The 20,628-nt window shown below is 52.1% G+C and overlaps 1 protein-coding gene across 1 annotated transcript in view; it reads right to left on the bottom strand.

The window, feature by feature from the left end:
* Positions 1-5,402: 5,402 nt before the first annotated feature.
* Ankh (ANKH inorganic pyrophosphate transport regulator) overlaps positions 5,403-20,628 on the bottom strand; it is a 116,676-nt gene continuing 101,450 nt past the window's right edge. Inside the window, exons 9-12 of the mRNA XM_042695180.1 lie at positions 11,664-11,793; positions 9,151-9,274; positions 8,585-8,684; positions 5,403-6,829 (exon numbers count right to left, since the gene is read on the bottom strand). Coding sequence (XP_042551114.1) covers positions 6,716-6,829; positions 8,585-8,684; positions 9,151-9,274; positions 11,664-11,793 — 468 coding nt within the window. The 3' untranslated portion in view covers positions 5,403-6,715. The remainder of the gene's footprint in view (positions 6,830-8,584; positions 8,685-9,150; positions 9,275-11,663; positions 11,794-20,628) is intronic.

The following is a 20,628-nucleotide window of genomic DNA, read 5'->3' as shown; positions in this document are numbered from 1 at the left end:
GTTTCATGGAGTCTGTCCCCACTGCTTTTCTTTCTTTTTTTTTTTTAATTTTATTTTATTGTACAGATGCTGTACAGAGGGTCACAGTTACATGAGTCAGGCAGTGAGTACATTTGTCAATCATTGCTACCCCTGCCCTTGTTGTTCTCCCACTATCCCTTCCCTCTCCCACTTCCCTCACGCCTCCCCTCCCCCGGCAAGTTGTAAAGTTCATTTCCAATATACTGTCTTGTGGGTATCATAGTTGCAATGGGTCATCCTGTGTTTTTGTTTCAGCATTTTGTTATTCCTCTTCCCCCCCCCACTCAAATTAGACAAATGTATATACAAGATGCAGGGTACCAAAATCAAGTACAGTGACAACAGGGAATACACCATAGGAAGAAGAACATACAAAGGAAACAACAAAAAAAAAAAATCACACAGTACATTTGAAACAACCAAGACCTCTTATGTCCATATCTCGGGTTTCATTTCACTTAGCATCATTTTATATGGTCCTAAAACATAGCTTTTGAGTTTTTCTGCTCATCTGATAAAATTATCCTAGATGTATACTAATTGCACATGAGGGAAACCCTGGGACCTATATTTCTTTGGGTCTGGCTTACTTCACTTAATATGATTTTTTCCAAGTCCTTTCCATTTCTTAACAAACTGGGGGGGGGGGCATTCTTTCTGATGGAGGCATAGAATTCCACTGTACTGTTCTTTCTATTGAGTTACAGTGTGTTGCACTCTTCTTTGGCTCACACTGTCCTGACTCCAGGGTCTGAAACTATGAGGAGGAAATGTGCTCTTTCACCCTCTGATCTTCAAATAAATGAAGATGCCTTCTTTCTGGGTTTTTCTTTCCAAGGCTGAAAGATTCTTCATTATCTTGGTGAAATTCAGAAGAACGTCACTGTTTCTTCTTTATTTTTAGATACGTTTTTATTCTCTGTAAGTAGTATAGAAAGGGTTTGCCATTTAGCAGAGCAATCTAGTCTATGAATACAGTGTCTCTTGATCAATAATCTCACCCACCCCCTTCCTTCCCTCTCCTTAATTTTTAGGCTAGCTAATGAAGTTCTTGCCATTTAACAAACCAGTCTATGCATACAACACATATTAATCTGTGTTGTCCCTTCAACATCTTTACCCCACTTCAACCTACCCTTTCCCTTATTTTTCTTAGTTCTGCGGCATATGCAATGCATTCTGGCCTGCGTTCTGCTCATTTCCCCCATTCATTCTTCTACCATTCTCCCCTAAGAGTACCCATTTCCTGGTACTCATTTTGTTGGGCTTTGACTTAGTCTCTCTAAAGAATTATACGGTTTATGCTCTCCATAGATTCTGTCATGTTTCAGTTAAGTCATTTATAACTGTTTGGGTGCCATCCAATGTGTTTACTTGTAGATTTTTTTTTAAATGTTATTTTATTTGTGAACATACTGTACAGAGGGGTTACAATTACATGGGCAAGATAATGCATACATTTCTTACCAAGCATTGCAGCCTCCTCCTTTGTTTACCCTTCACCTCCCTTCCCAGCCTCCCCCTCCCCCCCCCCCCCCACCGACATTGTAAAGCTCCTTTTTGACATGACAATTTGTACTTCTCATCGTTGCAACAGGTCCACCTGAATCCTTAAATGACTTGTTTTTCCCCATCTCCTCCATAAGTTATACTGACATCAAATATATTGAAAGCAGGGGTTATACTGTGGGGGAGGGACTGTCCCCACTGCTTTTCTTGTTTAGGTAACCTGTTTCTGAAAAGACTCAGTTCTTGTCACTTCTGTTTCTATGTGCTTGCACAGAAGCTCATGCCAAGTTTTTCTGTGAAATGTACTTGGAGTATACAGTATCGCCTCACTTAAAAAGGGGTGCCACCTAAAAAAAGCATTGCTGGTTCCAAGTGTAGCCCTCTATGAGCCATAAAAGCGTAGGTAGGTTACAGAGTTGTTAAGAGACCCTGGTCGGGTACAAAAGAGGCAGAGAATAATGTCTAAAAATTACTTTTGATGATATTGATTGTAACACCTACAGCCATGAAGTCAGGTGTTGGATTTGGGTACTCTGGTGAGCAGAGCCTCCTCAGCTAACAGGCCTGTCCGGCTATCTTGAGAAAAATCTAAACTTGAAGGAGTTTCAGAGTCTTTATTGTTGCCTTCTTTTATCTCTTCTTAGATCAGACAGTAAGGGGTAATTGGTTACTTCTGAGCAGAGTTGGGGTTATTTTAATTACACACTGTGATTTCTCTAGTGCTGAGCATTTGTGTGGCAATTTTAGATATTTAGCCCTTGAAAGAGCAGGCAACAGGGCCCTTCCTTCATTTTTCTTCAGATTTTCTCTACATCCTGTTTCATGTGTGGTTAGATCAGCTGATGTTTTGCTGCTACAAATGACAGAAATAGAGATCCAAAATAACTACATAAGAGGAGTATCTCGAATGTTTACCAAACACACCGCTCAAAAACATGCTTTTCGATGGTTCAAATGCCACGCAGGTGGCTCAGCAGAGGCCATGTCTGAGTCCTCCTGTATTACAAGCTTGATGATGAAGAGCGGGTGGTGTCAGCATAAGAAAAGACCCCTTCTCCTGGATGGTTCAAACCATGGCAGCTGTCCTGCGAAGCCCAAGGCCAGAGCTGGCTGGTCAGCCGGCACAGAGCAGCACGTGATGTTCTGAGCACAGGCCCAGGAGGAGGTGAGCTCAAATAGATTTTTTTTTTTAATGCAGAAAAACATTTCTCAAGGTCAGATAATTAAATTGTAGGAATATAAATACTTTATACAGTTCACAGTCTTATTCTGCTTCAGGTTGAAGGAAAAAAAATTCAGTGAACAGAGCTGAGTCTTCAAAATGGATGTTTCCAGAAAAAGTTTCTCTTTCTTGGCTCTTTCCTTTCTGAAATGATCCCAAACAAGGAATAATTAAGAGGGTTGCCTGTAATAGTAGCTACTCAGAAGGCTCAGACTTGGAGCCTTAAACCTGGAAGATTGTGGTTTGATGCCATTTCTAATTAACCAGCAAAATGTTAGGCTGGTGGTGTGGTTCAAGTGGTAGAACACCAGCTGTGAGAAAGCTGAGAGTGAGACCCTGAGTTCAAGCCCAGTATTGGCAAAAAGATAAAGGCCCATAAAGGGGAGCTGGGCATGGTGGCTCACGCCTGTCAGCTAGATGGGAGGCTGGGAATGGGAGGACTGTCATTTAAGGTTAGCCTGTTTTTCCCCCACAGTTGGGTACAGTGGTGCCCACCTGTCATCCTGGCTTTGTGGGAGCCTGCCATTGTGCGTATTCCATCTCAGTGTGAGAGGTGAGGCATGGTGGCGCACACTTGTCATCCTGGCTCTGGCGGGGAGAGTAAAAATAGGACTGTTGTCTAGACTTGTGCCTGGGTGGGAAGGGGGACCTATCTCAGGAAAAGCCCGGTGTGCTCACGGGCAGCCGGCTCAGTGGGAGATTGCCTGCCTGGCAAGCATGAAGTTCCGAGTCCAAACCCCACCTCTGCCCACCAATAGAAGCAGGGAGCTCCTGACTCACATTTTTGACTGGAAGAAATAATTGACTAACCCCTGTCTGGTTAGGCTAGGTAATTATTGCCCCTGCCTACCAAATCCAGAAAGAGCTGTGAGGATGCACCTGCAGTCCTGTTCCTCCTGGGCCTCGGCCTCCTCTCCCAAGACTATTTATTGGGAAGAAAGCTTCCAGAATGAAGTATACAGTGCTATAACTAGTGCAAGCAAGATTCACCCACACTCATCTGATACACCGTGCATTCCCTTCCCTCCATACTGAGGATTGAACTCGGGGCTCCACGCACGCCGCAGACACGCTGCCACCGGAGTCACACCTCAGCCTTCATCAGCTCAGTCAAGCCAGCATTCCCTGTTTCCACTTTTACATCGTATCCGTGGACGTTTCTGTAGCTAAGGCTGGAAAAGAAGATCCTGAAATAAATGAGAACATCTGGACGTCGGCAGCCAGCGAGCGTTGACTGGCTCTTACCAAATGATGCAAACAAGAGAACCTTCCTGTCCCCCCACCAAAAAACCCCCCATGCGTGAACGGTTCCACCGATGTGCCAGTCCCTCACGCCTGCTCCGGCCGTTCCTGTGGCGCAGGCCCCGTCTGGGTGTGTGCAGCCCCTTGACATCCCATACAGGTGTCCCCGGCACCAAGATCTCTGCAAGGGAGAGCCTGGGCCACTGCATCTCAAATGACTTCTGTGTCCCTCAGAAGAAACGCCTGAGTGCTTGTTGGGAGAGCGCCTCACCCCACGAAGGCTGTGCTTCGAGTGGCCCCAAGTATTTTTCATCCGTAGATAAAAACCTGCTTTCTGCCCTTGTGTTTAGACTGTATTTGTCAGCCATCGCTTAACCTGGAAAATCACCCTGGGTCATTCCGTGTCCCTTGGCCTGGTCCCTTTCTTCCAAATACATCAGCTGAATGACCTGTCCCCAAAGAAACGTTGTTGTGGGAGCGTGTCTTGGGCTGGGAAGTTGAAGCCCAGCCCCAATGGAGGCAAATGGGGAGAAATGCTGCCCCGGCCCCACCTCCACCATGCAAGTGTTGGTGAGGCCTGGAGACTCTGCTGGCTGAGTTCTCCTTAGATGAGGCGTGTGCTTGGCCAGGATCCCACAGTGCAAGCGAACGGAGGAGCCTGCACGTCCAGGTACAGCGCCGAGCAAGCCTTGCACAATCAGCTCCGCAGCTGAGGTTCTGGCCGGGCGCTACTTCCTGGATTCCCAGGACTCCCCCCTCCCTCCCCACGATGACCTCATCTCTCCACCCCACAGCAGCTCCAGAGCTAGAGTCACACAGTCTAAAGCCACCAAGAGCCAGTCACTGGAATAAGACAGGATTTCTTTTGGGTTCCAATTTAAAGTTCCAACCCCAGAAGCACGAATTAGTCACACGTGTTAAAAAATACCGTGGTTTAATTTTCTAGTCATGTAATATAAAAGAGCCAATACAATACGACTTCCCTCCCCCCAACTTTTCAGATCTACCTCTGAAACCAACTGAAAGCAGCTCTACGTGCTCATGTTCAGCTCGACCGGGCAAACGGAGGAAAAGTGAGGCAGCAGCCCGAGCCTCCAGGGCGCTGCGCCCCGGACACAGGAACGCGACTGACACGCACTGCCAGCGTTTCGCCCTTACAGGCTTTTCTTTCTAGGAGGAACAGGATGATTACACAGCACTGAAAACAATAATGTATTTTCTGGGGGGAGCTTTTTGCCCTCCCAATTTCTTCTCATCATTTTCTGCACCAGTGATTCCCAGGTGACCCAGGAAAAAGAGCTCATCTGCTGGCCCTTCCGCTCATGCCAATAAGGGGACGCTGTCCAGCTGTGGTGGTCAGGACAAAACAGGACTCAAATGCAGGGATTCTGAGCACACACTCACAGTATTGTATTAGAGACGTTTTATTGAAAATGCGAAAATAGGAAATGTATTATAGCCTAAAATAAATTACATAACATATACAGCATATATTTATATCTTTAAAATATTTGTTTTGTTTAGGTTCTTTCAGTCTAGTTATTTTTGACTAAATCAAGAATTTAGTGAACTATGTCCATAATTTTTAAAGGAAAAAAAAAACCCGCTTTCCAAAACTTAGAAAAATAGACTGCACTAAATGGATTTCCAATGCATCACTTGGGGGACACCTGGTATAAAATGTCTTGCTTTGTGGTGTGAGAGAGAGAGGTACCGGAGTACACTCCAAATTTCCTGTACCGCAGAGTTGTGACTGGGAATGGCAAAAAACCAGGCAAGCTACTTCAGGAGTTATGAAACAATCACCTGGCATTAGATGCTAGATTATGACTTAAAGCTTCTGTTCACTGTAAAGACTAAATACGGAGAGTTAGACTGCTCCACTGAACTCGCTCTAGTGCCATCTTCAGGAAAGGTGAGTGAAAGCAAGCTTTGGGGGGAAAGGCATGCGGAAGGATGCCGACTGACATCTGGAGATGCGCTTTGTGACAACTCGACGTTAGCTCACGTATATACACGGTGGGGTGGCAGCAGCTCACTGACAGCGCGGCAAAGGCGAAGTGAGCCGCTGCTGTTGATCACGTCAGCTTGCTACTCCAATGCCTTGTACACGTCAGCCCTGCAGGGTCACACATCTGCTCCTCCGGGCGAATGGTGCTCTGGGCTGCGGCCTGCCGCCCACCTCCAATGTGTGCAGTGTGTGCAGGGGAGAAGGGCGTAACCGGCCGCGGCGCACACCTGTGCCCACGGCCATGGTACTGGGGGGGCGAGTCAAAGGGGGCTGAGCTTTAACCTGCTGATTTCTGAGAGGCAATCGGGGTCAGGAATGAGTCTGTGGCCTGCCAGGCCTGGTAGCCGGCGGGGAGAGGAAGGGGCGATGGTACAGTCCTTTGGTTCCAAGTGGAGATTGTCCCAGGGAGGAGAAGAAACGTCAACCAGGAGGCAGCCATGTCTTAGGGGTGTTCATGAAGCAGGGGTACAGAGTCCATGGTTTTGTGTTTACAAAGTAACAGTAAAGACCTTTGTGCAGGTCTCCACCTCGGCGTGAGCATACCCAGTATGCTAGAGGATGTACACGAAACCTTTAAATCAAGGCCTCTTTCATTACCAAAACGAGAAAAGAAGAAGAAGAAAAAAAACACAAGTGAACCGAACACGACGGGAGAGAGGAGATTGAGAGAGAGGTCCCCAGGTCTGGCGGCGCCCGCGGTGTCCCGAGCCTTACTCGTTCCCCTCCCTCATCTCCACGATGTCTGTCACCTCCTCTGTTGGGGGCATGTCTGTCATGGCGGAGTCTTCTCCCTCCGTGGCCGACTCATTCTCCATCTTCTTTTTCTAGAGCAAAGAAGACTCATCAGCACAGGGCCATGGGCAGGGAGGGGCGGGGCATGGCTGACCGGTGAGCAGGGAGAGGCTTGGGCCCGCCGGCTGCCAACCTGGGGGACGCCATGAAGGCTGCGCCCCATGTGGTGTTCCTGTCAAGCCGTCAGGCTCGGGGGCACTGGCCCACCTCCCTGCCGCTGCCTGCGGAACCCGGCATCGGACGCCAGCTTCCGCGTGGCGGCCAGCGGAGCGTCTGCTCACCCACCAGCGCCTTGAATCTCATGTTCCAGAATACTTCTCCCTGTTGGTCCCTTCTGGGACAGCTCTGCGTCCACTCTCGTCTCCCGCTCATTTCCTGTCTTAATGACGGGTGGCCTTGCTGCCGCGTGGACCATCTTTTTAGGAAGTGGCCTCTGAGCGATCAGCAGCCCCTTGGCCAGTCTGGGGGCTCAATGCAGACCCTGCAGCTCCACTCCTTCAGCGCCAACAGAGCATCTGCATGACCGCCTCTTCCACGCTCCCCCCTCAGCGTAGATGAAATGCACAGAGCACATAGCCTGTGACCACTCCCGCCCCTACTCAGCCCAGGTTCTATTTGTCAGGCAAAGCCCTGACCTTGCTTAGGTCCAGATCTCCACCCACGGCCTTGGAACACTTGGCCTCCCTGACTGGGGAATTACAGGAATAGGGGGAGCGGCAAGCCTCTGTGTGGGGGCAGGCCTCCCTGTCTCTCTGTAGGAGCAAGTCTCCCTGTAGGGGCTGGCCTCTCTGTAGAAGCAGGCCTCCCTGTCTCTCTGTGGGAGCAGGCCTCCCTGTGGGAGCAGGCCTCCCTGACCCCTGTGGGAGCAGGCCTCTGTCTCTCTGTAGGGGCAGGCCTCCCTGTGGGAGCAGGCCTCCCTGTGGGAGTAGGCCTCCCTGTCTCCCTGTGGGAGCAGGCCTCCCTGTGGGAGTAGGCCTCCCTGTCTCCCTGTGGGAGCAGGCCTCCCTGTGGGAGTAGGCCTCCCTGTCTCCCTGTGGGAGCAGGCCTCTCTATGGGAGCAGGCCTCCCTGTGGTCTGGCTGCCACCACTGCTTCCCTGGGCAATTCGGCAGACTCTGGTTCTTGCACGGGTCATGAGACTGTCTGGGTAGGTCACCAGGTCCCTCCTGCTCGAAGAATTCTCCCCTAGACATCAGCACAGGCAACTCCTTGAAAGATATCTCCGCTCTCTCTGCCTCCTGTCCGTCATGAGGCGAGTCGCTTGCTCCCCCTAGCCTCCTCATGCTGGGCATGAGCCAGCAGCCATGGATCGACACATCTGAAACTGTGAACTGACCCATTTAGTTTCCCTGGTGTTCTGTCACACTGACTGTCTAATACCAGTATTAGAGAGACACATCTGGTACCAGTGCCTCAACTCTGTAATTCTAGCCCCCACCAGAAGCTGAAATCTGAGGATCACAACCCAAGCCCAGCCTGGACAGAAAAGTCTGAAAGACTCTCTCCGGTAAAATAACCAGCAAAAAGCATGGTCGGAAACATGGCTCAGTGGTAGAGCACCAGCTGAGCAAGCAAGCTGAGCAAATGCAAGGCCCCGAGTTCAAACCGTTGGTTCTGGCCCCAAACACAGACGTGTCTTAAAGCCACCTGTGGCCACGCTGGGCAGCGCAGGTCCTTAAAGGACAGGACAAAGGCAAGGCGGCCCAGCCCCTCCGCCCGCAGGCCTGTGCCTCGGAGCCCTGACGCCGGGTCTTCCGATGCCGGGGAGGAGACCCGCTGCTGTCTCACCTGTTTCCGGTAGACGTAGCATGCAGCGATGGCGACCATGGTGGATTCCCCGACGAAGCCTGCGAGGAGGGAGCCCACGCCCAGTGTGGCTCCGTGAACCCTGGGGATGAGACCGCACGGGCGTTTGGTGTGAGGAGCCACGCAGAGCGGCGATGCCCCCCCCCCTCCCACCCAGGAATCGAGAGGAGCGGACAGGGGCAGGAACAGCTTTCTCCATCACTCGGTTCACGCCAGGGCTCAGCTGCTTTCCTCCCAGCCGCAATATGGTAGCAGACTCCGGGACCGCAGTCTCAGCCTTGCTGACCAGCCACTGACCCCCTCGCTCAAGATGGGGAGTCTCCTGAGACTCCTTCCTGTCTGTGATCTCCTCTCGGGTCCCACTGGAGTATCTATGAGTGGATGTGTGTGTGGGGGGGACTGGCTCGTCAGCGCCTCTACTGGACTCAGCCTCTGGATTTCTAGCTCTCCCCTGCTTGGGGCCGTCACTCAAAGCACAGAATCCTCTGTGTAGACTACTTAAGCGGCAGAAGGAGCCCAGCAAGCCCGCCCCCTCCTCAGCGACATACCCTAGGTAGGGTAGGACCACCAGGCTGGTGATGAGGACGATGATGCGCAGGACCGAGCTGGGCGCCAGGACAAAGGTTTTCTTCAGTGTCATCAGCCAGCCGGTGAGATGCGCCCGCACCGTGACTGCGAGGAGACAGACTCTTAGCCAAACCTCGCCGCAACCCCGCTACCCCAAGTCCAACGCCTCTGGCTTGAGGCAACATTTTTAAGACCGCAGGGGGCTGGCTGGGACCTGGCCTTGCTGCCAGGGATCCCTGTCACTTGCCCTGCACTGCCGGGCTTGACTGGTGTCGGCCACTGACCCGCACAGGCTTCCTGTCCCCACCGCGGAGCAGCAGGTGCCCACGCGCCGTCCTGCTGCCCCCGGTTCCCGCCAGCTCTGTCCACTCTCTAGAAGAGGAAGCCCCAACTTAGATACAGGTGGGCAGACGTACTGGGACGGGAAGCCGTTGCCTCCCCCACCATCTGAGGGGAGAGAGGCCAGGGAGGAGGAGGAGGACCGCTGCCCCCACTTCCCGTTCTGACCCGGCAGCCTCGGCTGTTTCCTTCCCTCCTCCCCGGCCCGGCGTTGTCACTCAGCCGTCACCCTGATATTTCACAATCACCTAGCATGTTTCCTGCACTCTGCCCATGCAGATCTGCACACTCCTTTGAGCGTGCAAGTGCACAGCACGTGAATGATACTGCTCTGCAGGGCCTCGGCCTTTGTCCTTGCTGGTAAGAGATGTCCTGAAGGTCTAGCTTCCACCTAAAGCTGGAAGGTCTTAGAAGACCCTTGGCCCAGCCTGAGCAGCAGCAAAGGCTGCCGGAGGAGGCCATGCTGGCCAACACCTCATTTCCAGGGCCTGGGCTGCTAGGTGGGACCTGCTGTTGCTGCAGCCCTAGGGCCTTGTGCAGGCTGGACACCTTCTCCACCACCAAATGGTACCCTGGCTCTGCTGTCTTCTTGGTTTGTGGAGACTTCCCTCTCCCAGAGAGATGAAGAGCCTCATCGTCTTCACTCAGACACAGACAGGGCCACTTAAATTTAGCCAAGGGAGAGGAAAAGGAACAGTCATGTGGTAATGTGGTCGCCCCAACCCAGTAGATTGCAGGGAGTGCACAGGGCTTCTGGCTGTCTGGAAGCCCACTGCCTCACAGGCAGGAAGTGGGGTTGGGAGGAGATGAAAGGCAAGTCATACCCCCCGCTAGGCTCTCCAGCTCTCTTGGCCCTCCTTGAGTTACCCCTGCAGAAGTGAACCATGTGTCTGGACTTCCAATTGTAGCTTTCTCTGGGTGTCATCAGCTTTTCATGGGCTGGCTCACGAGCTTTTTGAATTACAGAGACCGGCCTCATCCCACTGTGGGCTTTGTCATTTCCTCCAGTTTTTCTACACCATGTCATGCAGAAGATGACACCCACAAGGGTTGGTGCCTGTGTGAGGGCTGCTTATCCCTACTTTGGGGACAACATGGGATGACAAGTGTGCATTGGCTCTGGTCTAAACTAGCTGCAGAGCTCCTATCTTTTTTTTTTTGTTGTTGGCTGTGGGGCCTGAACTCTGGGCCTTAGTACTGTCCCTCAGCTCTTCAGCTCTAGGCTAGTGCTCTACCACTTGAGCCACAGGGCCACTTCTAGTTTTCTGGTGGTTTATTGGAGATGAGTCTCATGGAGTTTCCTGTCTGGGCTGGCTTTGAACTGTGATCCTCAGATCTCAGCCTCCTGAGTAGCTAGGATTACAGGTGTGAGGCACCGGCACCCAGCAAAGAGCTCATATCTTTAACTGGTTTTATAGCACCTGACTTCTAAGTTTATTGATTTGGGTGGGTGGGTTTTTTTTGGTAATTTTTTTCTTCCCTCTTTTTCTTTTGTTGGGGATTAACCCTAGCATATCATGCTAAGATACACGCCCAGCCTTGGCAATTTATTTTTGACTAACTGATATGCACTTGCTAGAGAATTCCAGTGAAAAATGAAATAGAGAAGAAAGGTCTTCCTTGTAATCATGAGTTTCCAGCCCCCAATCCTGCTTCCCACAGGCAGCCACTGTGAGCAGCATGGTGGATTTCTCTTAGAAACAGAATATAGATTTATAAGCACTTACCATACACAAACTACAATACAGATACATAGATGTATATGTATGCATGAATATGTATGTTCGTTGAGTATAATGACTGTGCTATATGGTTTTTATAACAATAGTTGCATATTAATCACCTTGGCTTTCTCTAATACGCAGTCCTAAGAATTGTGATTCATGTACCACCACGACCAAGACAGATGGCAGGTCTACCATGGCCCCAACTCCATCCCAGATCTTTTGGGCTCACTGTGTTGGGCTCACTTAAAAACTTAATTGTGCTTATTTGATTCAGTTTTTGGAATTTTCAAACTATTGGCTGATGTCTTTGTATCTTTCTAACTCCAGGTAAAATTTTACATTTTCATTGTTGGTGTGCTCAAGAAATTCCAAAGAAATACATTGTACGAGGATGAGCAGGAGGGACGCCTCTGTCCCTCCGCCCTTACCTGGCACAGGGAAGAAGGAGAAGATTCGCAGGGGAACAACACACAGCTCTGCAAAGGCAAAGTCCACGCCAATGATGTCTATCAAAATCTTCTCAGAGACGTTGGGGGTCCAAAACATCACAAAGCAGAGCTGCAGAGAGGCAAGGTTAAACAAGGCTGTGAGGGGTTCTGGGCAGTGATGCGTCTGGGTGCCTGGCACGCCGGGGCCGCAGCTGCGCCTTCGGGCTGGTGCAACAGCATGAGCTGCCCTTGCCCAGGGGCTGCGGCGGCAGAGGTGGTGCATCCACGAAGGGCCAGGTCTGCACGTATACAGGCCAGCAAAGGGGCCAGGGCGCTCTGGTTAAGGCTCATCTGGGATCCTACACCGCTCAGGCAGCCTTTGCAAAACTGTAGAAACGCACTGCGGATGGTTCTGAACCACATGGAATCAGCAAGCAGGAGGAGAAAGGAAAATAGCACTATTTACAGTCATCGTCAGCAGTGATGAGCCAGCCCGTGGGTGTTGGTGTTGCTCTGAATGCCAGCATTAAGGATGGCACACAAGTGTGGGACTCCAGAAAGCAGATGCGTGAGTCAAAGACGACTTAAAAAAAATGGAACCTCAAACTGACCCATCAGACCAGGGAGCAGGGTGAAGATGGGTCTGGAGCAGGTAACTGGAGTCTGGTGTCAGCAATCCAGGCATTTGCCTCCCCCTCCCCCTCCCCCTCTCCCCCGCACAGCTGCAATGACATCTCCCACTCAGCAGGACAGATGGACAGCTTAGTCTCTGGATAAGGTAAAACCGAGCAGGCTTGTGACACCTTCACAGCTCCCACAACTCAGGACACCAGATAAATCCTCCAGGTAAGAGACTCCGGGCAGTCAGCCTCCTATCAGCCCAAGAGGGAAAAACCTAAGTTCCTGATGTTCCTGTTCCCAAGCACGTCCCGCTCCCAAGCAGCTTCCCAAGCTGCACAGCAGGTCGCCAGGGTTGAGAACAGTTTCCTCAGTGGAGAGAAGGAAACCTGATGTGTCTGAATACACGACAAAGGTGTTATACAAAGGAAGGTGAGCATAAACTAGCGTTAAGCACACAGGCAAGAAAAGGGAAGATGATAAGACAGTTATTAAGTGCAGGCCAAACTAAAGGTGTTTAAGAAAGGAAGGGCATTGGAACTTGCCCATGATCATGGGAAGAATGTAGGGAGGCTCTGGTTTAGCTGAAGGGGAGGGGGGGAGAGGGAGGGGAGAAGGGAGGGGGGCAGGGCTGGAATGGAGAGCCGCCGGGAGGGGGGGGGGAGTTTCACAGCCCCTATGGATCTGACTTTGAAATTGGGTACAGATTTTAAATACATGATTTTTAAAAAATGTATTCCTATAACGCGGGGCCAGTTCCATCAAATATTTATTTGTCCTCCCTCAAAAGCAAGTGATTTGTCTCTGAGATAAAAGTGAGCAGGTTCTAAGATGAATTACAGGGGCAGGAAAACAGAACTCTTGAGATTTTAGCATCAGACACCTTTTTGCTTTGGGTGAATTAAGCGTCATAGAACTAGGCCCATTTAAATACGACGCCACGCGACACATTTTAAAGAACACCTCGGGGCAATTTACCATAGATGCGTCTCACTTTAGAGAGGTGAGAGGCCTTTCCCCCAGTCCTCAGCCTCTGGAGGTCTGGCTCACTGGTTTTCAAATATGGCGGGAGCGGCACCACTTAATCCTTGGCTCTGCTGCCAAGACTGACATTCCACTTTGACATGAAGGGAAAACTACTTCCTTAGACTCAGCAAGGTGGAGCCCAGGGACCTGATTACGGGAGCCCCTGACTGTTACCCTTCCCCAGTGCTAAGCTGCTGGCCTAAAGCGAGATCTGTCCAGGCTGCAGTGCAGGTACGGGAACAACATCACATGACCAATGATAAGCAGGAGGCTAGGACACACCCATGTCCCACCTCATCCCCTCAACCCCCATAACCCAGCATTCCCCACGGCAGTGAGGCTGTGAAAATCGAGGGGAGAGAGCGCCACCCTGAGTCTGGAAAGGACCTGGGCTTCCAGACGCGCGAGCGAGCCAGCTTCTCATGTCTTCCTGATGGTGAGAACGAGACACGGAGGACTATTTGGTACTTTCAGGAGAGTCATTAGCTGGCTTTATGTCGCAGCCAGGGATCATGTGCATGTGAGATAATGCCTCCACACTGTACTGCAATCTCTCTGGGCTTGGACAAATCATGGTCAAGAGGCTTCTAGGTTACAGCAAAAGGAGGAGGGGTAATCACACATCAGAGAGAGGCCGATGTGAGCATGCCAGGTCGCTCCTCCCTGGGGTCTCTCCCTCCACACAGAGAATGCGCCGACTAGCCTGCATCTTGTGGGAATGACGGGCTATCCTCCGGAGGAGGAGTCTAGCCAGAAGACACAGTGGTAGTTGGTTTGCCCACGTCACATGACACACCCCTATCTAAGTCAGGCAACTACCATTTCTGAGTCCTTGAATACAAACACGCTATCCAACTGATGGGTCTCTCATGGACGCTTCCTAGGACAGCAGCTCAATACTCCCTTTCTAAGGTTGCACAGTGTAACGTGGAACTGGTAAATCACTGCTCCTCTGCTAGCTACCTGTGCCAGGGGCACCCATGCCACATGCCGCAGAGCTGCCTCTTCAGGCTTTTCAACCACACACTCAGGGCTTAGATAGGATCTTCTAGAACACCCAAACTGAAAGCTGTCGGCCCAGTCTGGGGCTTAACCAACTGGAGGCTGATAACTCAAGGGAAAGGAAAGCTACAGTTATCAAGGTCGTCTACTTTTTCCTTCCTGAGGCGAATTAAGCCTCCACCTTGCAGGAAGCTCTTCAACAAGGATATGTCTGCATTGTCCAGAAGGGGGCGCACACCGTTCAGAATGAGGTACAGTGGTTGTTAAAGCTTTAGCAGCATCTCTCTCTGTAGGTCAGCTCTCCCTGAGCAAATAAGCATCCCAGCCAAAACACCAAACCTCATTCACGCAGCGTGCTGCAGAACACCGGAAGCTTTATACATTTCCCCAACACAGAGCATTCAGGAGAGGTGTCCTCCTGGCTTCGCCCCGAGCGGCGCCCACTCAGGACGTGGCCTGCTGGCTGACCACGCACACTGTGTTCCTCAAAGATTTACAGAGCTCAGTGATGCTGAGTTTTCAAACCAGATGAGAACCTAATGAACCGGCGACGAGGGGCAGGGCTGGTCCGGGGCAGCCGCGGGACGGGGCTTTCTGTTGCAGAGTTTGCTGTCACCATTCTCTCATTACAAAGCAGCCTTCAAAACAGAACAAGCCACCACGTGCCCAGATCCTGGCTTTTCTATTTATTCTCCAACGAGAGGAAGCAGAGCTTCTTGGAGAAGTGACTCACTGTGGGACGAGAGCCGAGAAGATCCAACCCCGCTGGGAGTGTCTACCGTGTCAGAAACGTGCCAACAGCAAGACGAGAGGCCAGGGGACCCAGGAGTCACTTCCCAAAAAGCTTCCAGCGACCACCGCTGGAACTGTTTGAGGAAAATAAATATGTCTGTAAATACAGCAGAGAAGTGAGAAATAGTTCAACTAGGAAGTATGTGAAGAGACCAGAAAGGGTGAGGCCCGATGTACAGCAAAGACAAGAGCGGAGTGAGCGCTAGGGGACTGGAGGCCACGCTGACCCCCAACAGCCTCCACCTGTCCTCGCTGCCATACGCAAGTGGAGACACAGGGTCTGGCCCAAGAGCCCTTCGAAGGCTAATGCACCTGAAGGTAAGCAGGAGCCCAGCTTCTGGGGATCTGCAGGGAGCAAGCCGGGGTTGACTAGTAGAACCAGTGGGTCCCGTGCTGTGTTGCTGCCGCCACCGCTCTTGCTGACGGTCTCTGAAAAGACTCTAGAGAGGGCCATAGGAGAACACCTGCCTGCAGGTAGCCCCCGGGGAAGGAGAGGTCCCCGGTGGACGATGCTTACGTCGGAGCTCAGCATCGAGGGGTGTTCATGTCTCATGGAGCGCCAGGCAGGCAAAATTTTTAGTAGGCTGAACAAAGCAGTGAATTACATTTGTTCCTGAAACAGCTTGGTTTTCTATGCTAGAAAGTCTGAAAAAGCACAGGACAACAAAGTCGTGTGTGTGTTTCTTCAATATTGTACCTCATATTCACCATCTGGCTTGTTAATCATAGTGATTATCATACATCCATCTTGAACGGTTCCAAAAGGGAGTCAGTGTTAGAGCATATCCACTGTAAGAAAATAAAAATAGAACTGCGTGCCAGAGCTCTGTCTAGCTAGGTGCTTCCTATCTACCTGGGCGGCTGAGGTTGGGGTGACTGCAGTTAAGAGATGAGTTCGGGAGGGTCGTTCCCAACTGAGCTCTGGGTGTGGTGGTTTGTGCCTGCCATCCCAGCTGCAGTGGGAACCCCCAAAGAGAATCGCAGTCCCACTGCCTGCCAGGGCACTTTATCCCAAATATGACCAGCGCAAAAAGGGAGGGTGGTGTGGCTCAGCAGTAAAGCACCAGGTTAGCAAGTGCAAGGCCCCAGTTCAAACTCCAGTATTACCAAAAAACCACCCTTAAACAAAAATGTACCAGTTTTAGCTGTGTTTTACAATGCCCCCCTTTAAAATTGTCTTTATTTGTACAAAGGGATTCCAGTTCAACATGTCAGTTACCTTGCTCCTTGATTTTTTTTGACAATAAGAAGAGCGAATTATTCCTGCTGTAGTTTGACATGGCTCATGACAGTACAGGTACCTTTCCCATCCAAGGCAAGGGAAGACTCAGCAAGGCACCAAGTGCTGCTTGGGAGAAACAACAAGCCTCAAACAGCAGGGGGCGCTGTGCACCAAGCCCGCAGAAGTTCTAGGTCACACATGGCTTGCAGGTTCTACGTGCTATATCTGAAGTTCCACTCTTTCCTAGCCTCACCCTGTCTGATTTAGAAGTTTCCACCTTTAACTTTTCCTTCCCATTGACTGTTATCTGTAAACTTGGAACTTGTTTGGGGAAAGGAGAGATCTGGTTTGGCAAGATAACAAAAAGTTTTATGATGGATGGATGGATGGGGTATTTAATTAATGGTACAGGTAAAATGGCTACAATGGTGAATTTCTATGTATCTTATTAAAGTTAAAGGTTAAAAAAAAATGGAACTTGCTCCCAACAGTCCCACATGCCTGTTCATTGAGTAATCATTTTCAAAACTCTCACGAGAACCCATATTCGCTTTATGAAGAGGTCCCGAGAGAGCTTTAGGAACCAGCCACAATTGTCTCCATCTCCCCGGAGTCTCAAAAATAACCAGATCAATCCCCTCAGATCTACAGGATGTGCTCACTTAAAAAGCAAACGCTGAGTTGGGTGCCGGTGGCTCACGTCGGTAACCTTAGCTACTCAGGAACCTAACATCTGAGGATCTAGGTTCAAAGCCAGGCTGGGCAGGAAAGCCTGTGATGTTCTTGTCTCCAATTAATCACAAAAAGGCAGAAGTGGGCGTGTGGCTCACGTGTGGCCAGCCTTGGGGGAAACAAAGGCATATAGCATCCAGGCTCTGAGTTCAAGCCCCAGGACAGACACAAAACCAAACCAAACTAAGAACTAAAGCAAATGGTGGACTACAGATGCTTCCTGCACAGAACGTGAAGAAGTTCGGGAAGCGGCTGGGAATCCTGGCAAGTTGCTTACACGCAGCCAGGAGCTGTTCACAGCGGATTTCACGGCACCCCTACGCGGTCCCAGGATGGTGGCCTCGTGCTAGGTCCTCCCTGATGAGGACACGTAGTCCTGTTGGGGCCGCACGCCCTGCCCCATGTCGCCTGTTCCAAAAGGGTCTTGAGGACCCTGAATCCTCACCCTCTCCTGACATCCAGGATGTCCTCCGGCGCTGGAACGTTCCTGCCCATCGGGCCTCAGTTCCTTGGGATGAGAAAGCTGTGAACTCTGTTCATTTACCTTGGGCCCTTTCTTCCATCCCTCATGCACAAGAGAGTCATTTTCCTCGCTGGATAATGGGATCAGTGGGCAGCAGTCTCCACCCCCTGGCGTGGGGGGGGGGGGCCTCACACAGCCGCCTTTGTTCCAACCAAGGGTCAGCATGGTACACGGCTGCGGCCCCGCCCCAGCCTCGCCCAGGATGGCTGGGCCGCGGGCAGGCTCTGGGGTGGGGAGTCACGGGAGGTGAACCTGGGTCCTTTTTAGGAACCCACTTTAACATGGGCATCACGGCCACCTGGACACTCTCTTTGGACAAAGGATTTTAGTCTCGATCGCTTCTGATCTCGCTGCTTTCTAAACTGGCCATCGGAACAGTCCCGGGACAAGCGTTGCTGACACAGAGGTCACCAAGAGCAAGGATTCTTAGAGTGACCAGCACGGAAAACGGAGGCACCAAATAGCAGCCAAAACAACAACAACAAACACCCCAAAAGGGAGCTGAGGAGATCAGATCACCCTGATCTGCATGAGGAGATCAGATCACCCTGATCTGCAAGGTGAAGAAACAGACTCAAGCCGGGAAACTCAGGCCGCGAGAGGCAGTGCCAGCCCGGGGTCCAGCCTCTGACTTCTGGGCAGAGCGCTTTCCCCTGCGCATCTGTCTTCATCTGCCACAGCGCCTGAGAGCCCGAGGAGCAGGTGGCGGCTTCTAGGGGAATTAGAACACTATAAATACCAGCACCGCGGTGACCTTGCTCTCTTGGAGGTGGAGGCGGGCAAAGGGCGGAGTTCTTGTTTGTGTCTTGGAAAGGGCTGCCTGCCTGTAGAGCTACCTGTGTGCTCCTGGCCTCCATCCAGGAGGAGGCAGGGAGGCCCGAAGGAAGAGGCTGGTCCTGCGGGGGAGGGGGGGAGTTCATGCTTGGATTTCCACAAGAAGACTCAAGAAGGAACTTTCATCTCCTTTCCTCGCCGTCAGATACAGCCTCTCCCCTCCCTTCCCCTTCCACACGCCAGGTGACAGGCGACAGCTCTGTCCCCTAGGGCAGGCCCGGCGGGAGGCAGAGGCCGCCGCCAGGGGATGGGCGGACCACGGCCTCTTTGAAGTCACACACCGAGGAGACTCGAAAGGAATAAAAGGAAACACGAAGAAAATTGCGAATCCAGGGCGAGTAGGCTCCCACAGCACCAGAGAATCTAAGAGGAGGCTCAAAGGTGCTCAGAAAGAATTTCCCCCTCATCACCAGCAGAAAAGAGGCCGGCGAGGAAGGGTGTGTGGGCGATGGCGCCCTGGTTTGCAGGGGTGAAGCCTGCACGGTGGCATGCCCCTGCCTGGCCCTCTCTTCTGGCCGGCCCAGCAGACAGCTGGGATCTTGGCCTTCCAAGGTTCCCTGCCCTGATCCAGGGGGCGCTCCCGCGGCCGCTGGGCTGGAAAGCCGGAGCCTGGGGCGGGCGCGGAGGCCAGAGGCGCTCAGGCAGCCGCAGGAGTGACGATGGCAGAGCTGGGAGCAGGGCATGCTGGGGGCTCTGGGCGGTGGAGGCCTGAGGAGAGGGCGTGTGAAGTAACATCCAGACATCAGGAACCAGATCCTGCAGGATGACCAGACAGCTGACCTCGCATAACCCGCGTGGCCCGCCGCCCTCCCTGGGGGCTTCTTCTGTCCCTGTTCCCGTTGCCGCCCTGGCTCCGGCAGCCCCATCCATGGGAGGCTGTCTGGGGGCCCCTGCATGGCCCCAGGACTTTGCCATCACCTGAACGCGGGCTGGCAAAGCCTGGTGAGAGCAGTCCTCCGCGGCTGCCTACGTGACGGGCTCCCCGTCACCCGAACTCCCCCTGCGCAACCCCGCAGCAAAAACCACTTACTGATTCCTTAGAAATGCTGGGCGCCCGTGGCTCACGCCTGTCATCCTAGCCACTCAGAGGCTGAGATCTGAAGATCGCGCTTCAAAGCCAGCCCGGGCAGGAAAGTCCGTGAGACTCTTATCTCCAATGAACCACTAGAAAACTGCAAGTGGCGCTGTGGCTCAAGTGGTAAAGCGCTTACCTTGAGCTGAAGAGCTGAGGGACAGCGCCCAGGCCCAGAGTTCAAGCCCCACAACCGACCAAAAAAAGAATGCATCTTTCTTTAATCCTTCTCTAGTGTACTGCAACTTGGACTAAAGGACAGACAGCTGTGGGAGTCTCAGCGTATCCAGGCTCCGTGGTCTCCCCCACCGCACCCCACTCCCGCCATTCTGCACGGGCTTCTGCGACAAGCTCTTCTCTCTGGGGTCCCCTGACCTCCACATCCCTCCATCTCTGTGGAATGGAGCCTTCCTTCCTTCCCCGCTCCTGGCTCTCCCCTCCTGGCTGTCTCTGACATGGGGGGTGGGGGGGTTCTGGGCACAGGCTGCACAAAAGTGCCTGCCTGCGGTGCTTGCCAAGAGCGTCTGGACGCACGCCCGCTTCCACTGTGCACAAAGGGGCTTGGGAGCTCCGCAGCAGCCAAGCCTGTGCTGTGCATGGATTCTTCCCCACTGCTCTCAGACCACAAGCTCTCCAAAGCTCAAGCAACACAGAGAGCTAAAGAAGAGAAAACAGCAACTGCTTAGAAAATGCCACTTAGGAAGCAACATGGAACCCTGAGGACTCTAAGCAGCTGCTGAGACCCCCGTGTAAAGCCATGTGTTACGGATGTCAGGAAGTCGTAAGGATGAAGTCTCGCATACGTTCTGGGTAAATCAGCAAATCTGGTAACTTCAGTCTGATGGGGTGTGTGGGCTTTCACTAAGCTGGTGTGGCATCTAGGAGCAGGTGGCGGTGTGTCACTCTTTGGGGACCACAGTGCCATCAGGAGGCCACACGGCACCCTGATTCCGGGTTTTCATTTTGCCCCATGGAAAGTCCAGTGGGGACCAGGTTGGGTCTTCTTGGAAGCAAGGTCTCTGCATGTTTAGCACTGCCAGTTCTTCCCAGCAAGACAAATCCCTCTGCAGAGTCACCGCCACCCTCCTTCCCTGCCCTCTGCAGCCTTTCTACCGAGAGAGGCAGCCGTTGAAACGCACACCAC

Source organism: Dipodomys spectabilis, unplaced genomic scaffold (genome assembly GCF_019054845.1).
Source record: "Dipodomys spectabilis isolate Male_0828 unplaced genomic scaffold, ASM1905484v1 ptg000179l, whole genome shotgun sequence".
Lineage (NCBI taxonomy): Eukaryota > Metazoa > Chordata > Mammalia > Rodentia > Heteromyidae > Dipodomys > Dipodomys spectabilis.
The sequence above is the reverse complement of the archived record's forward strand: the minus strand, read 5'-3'. Positions and strand labels throughout refer to the sequence as shown.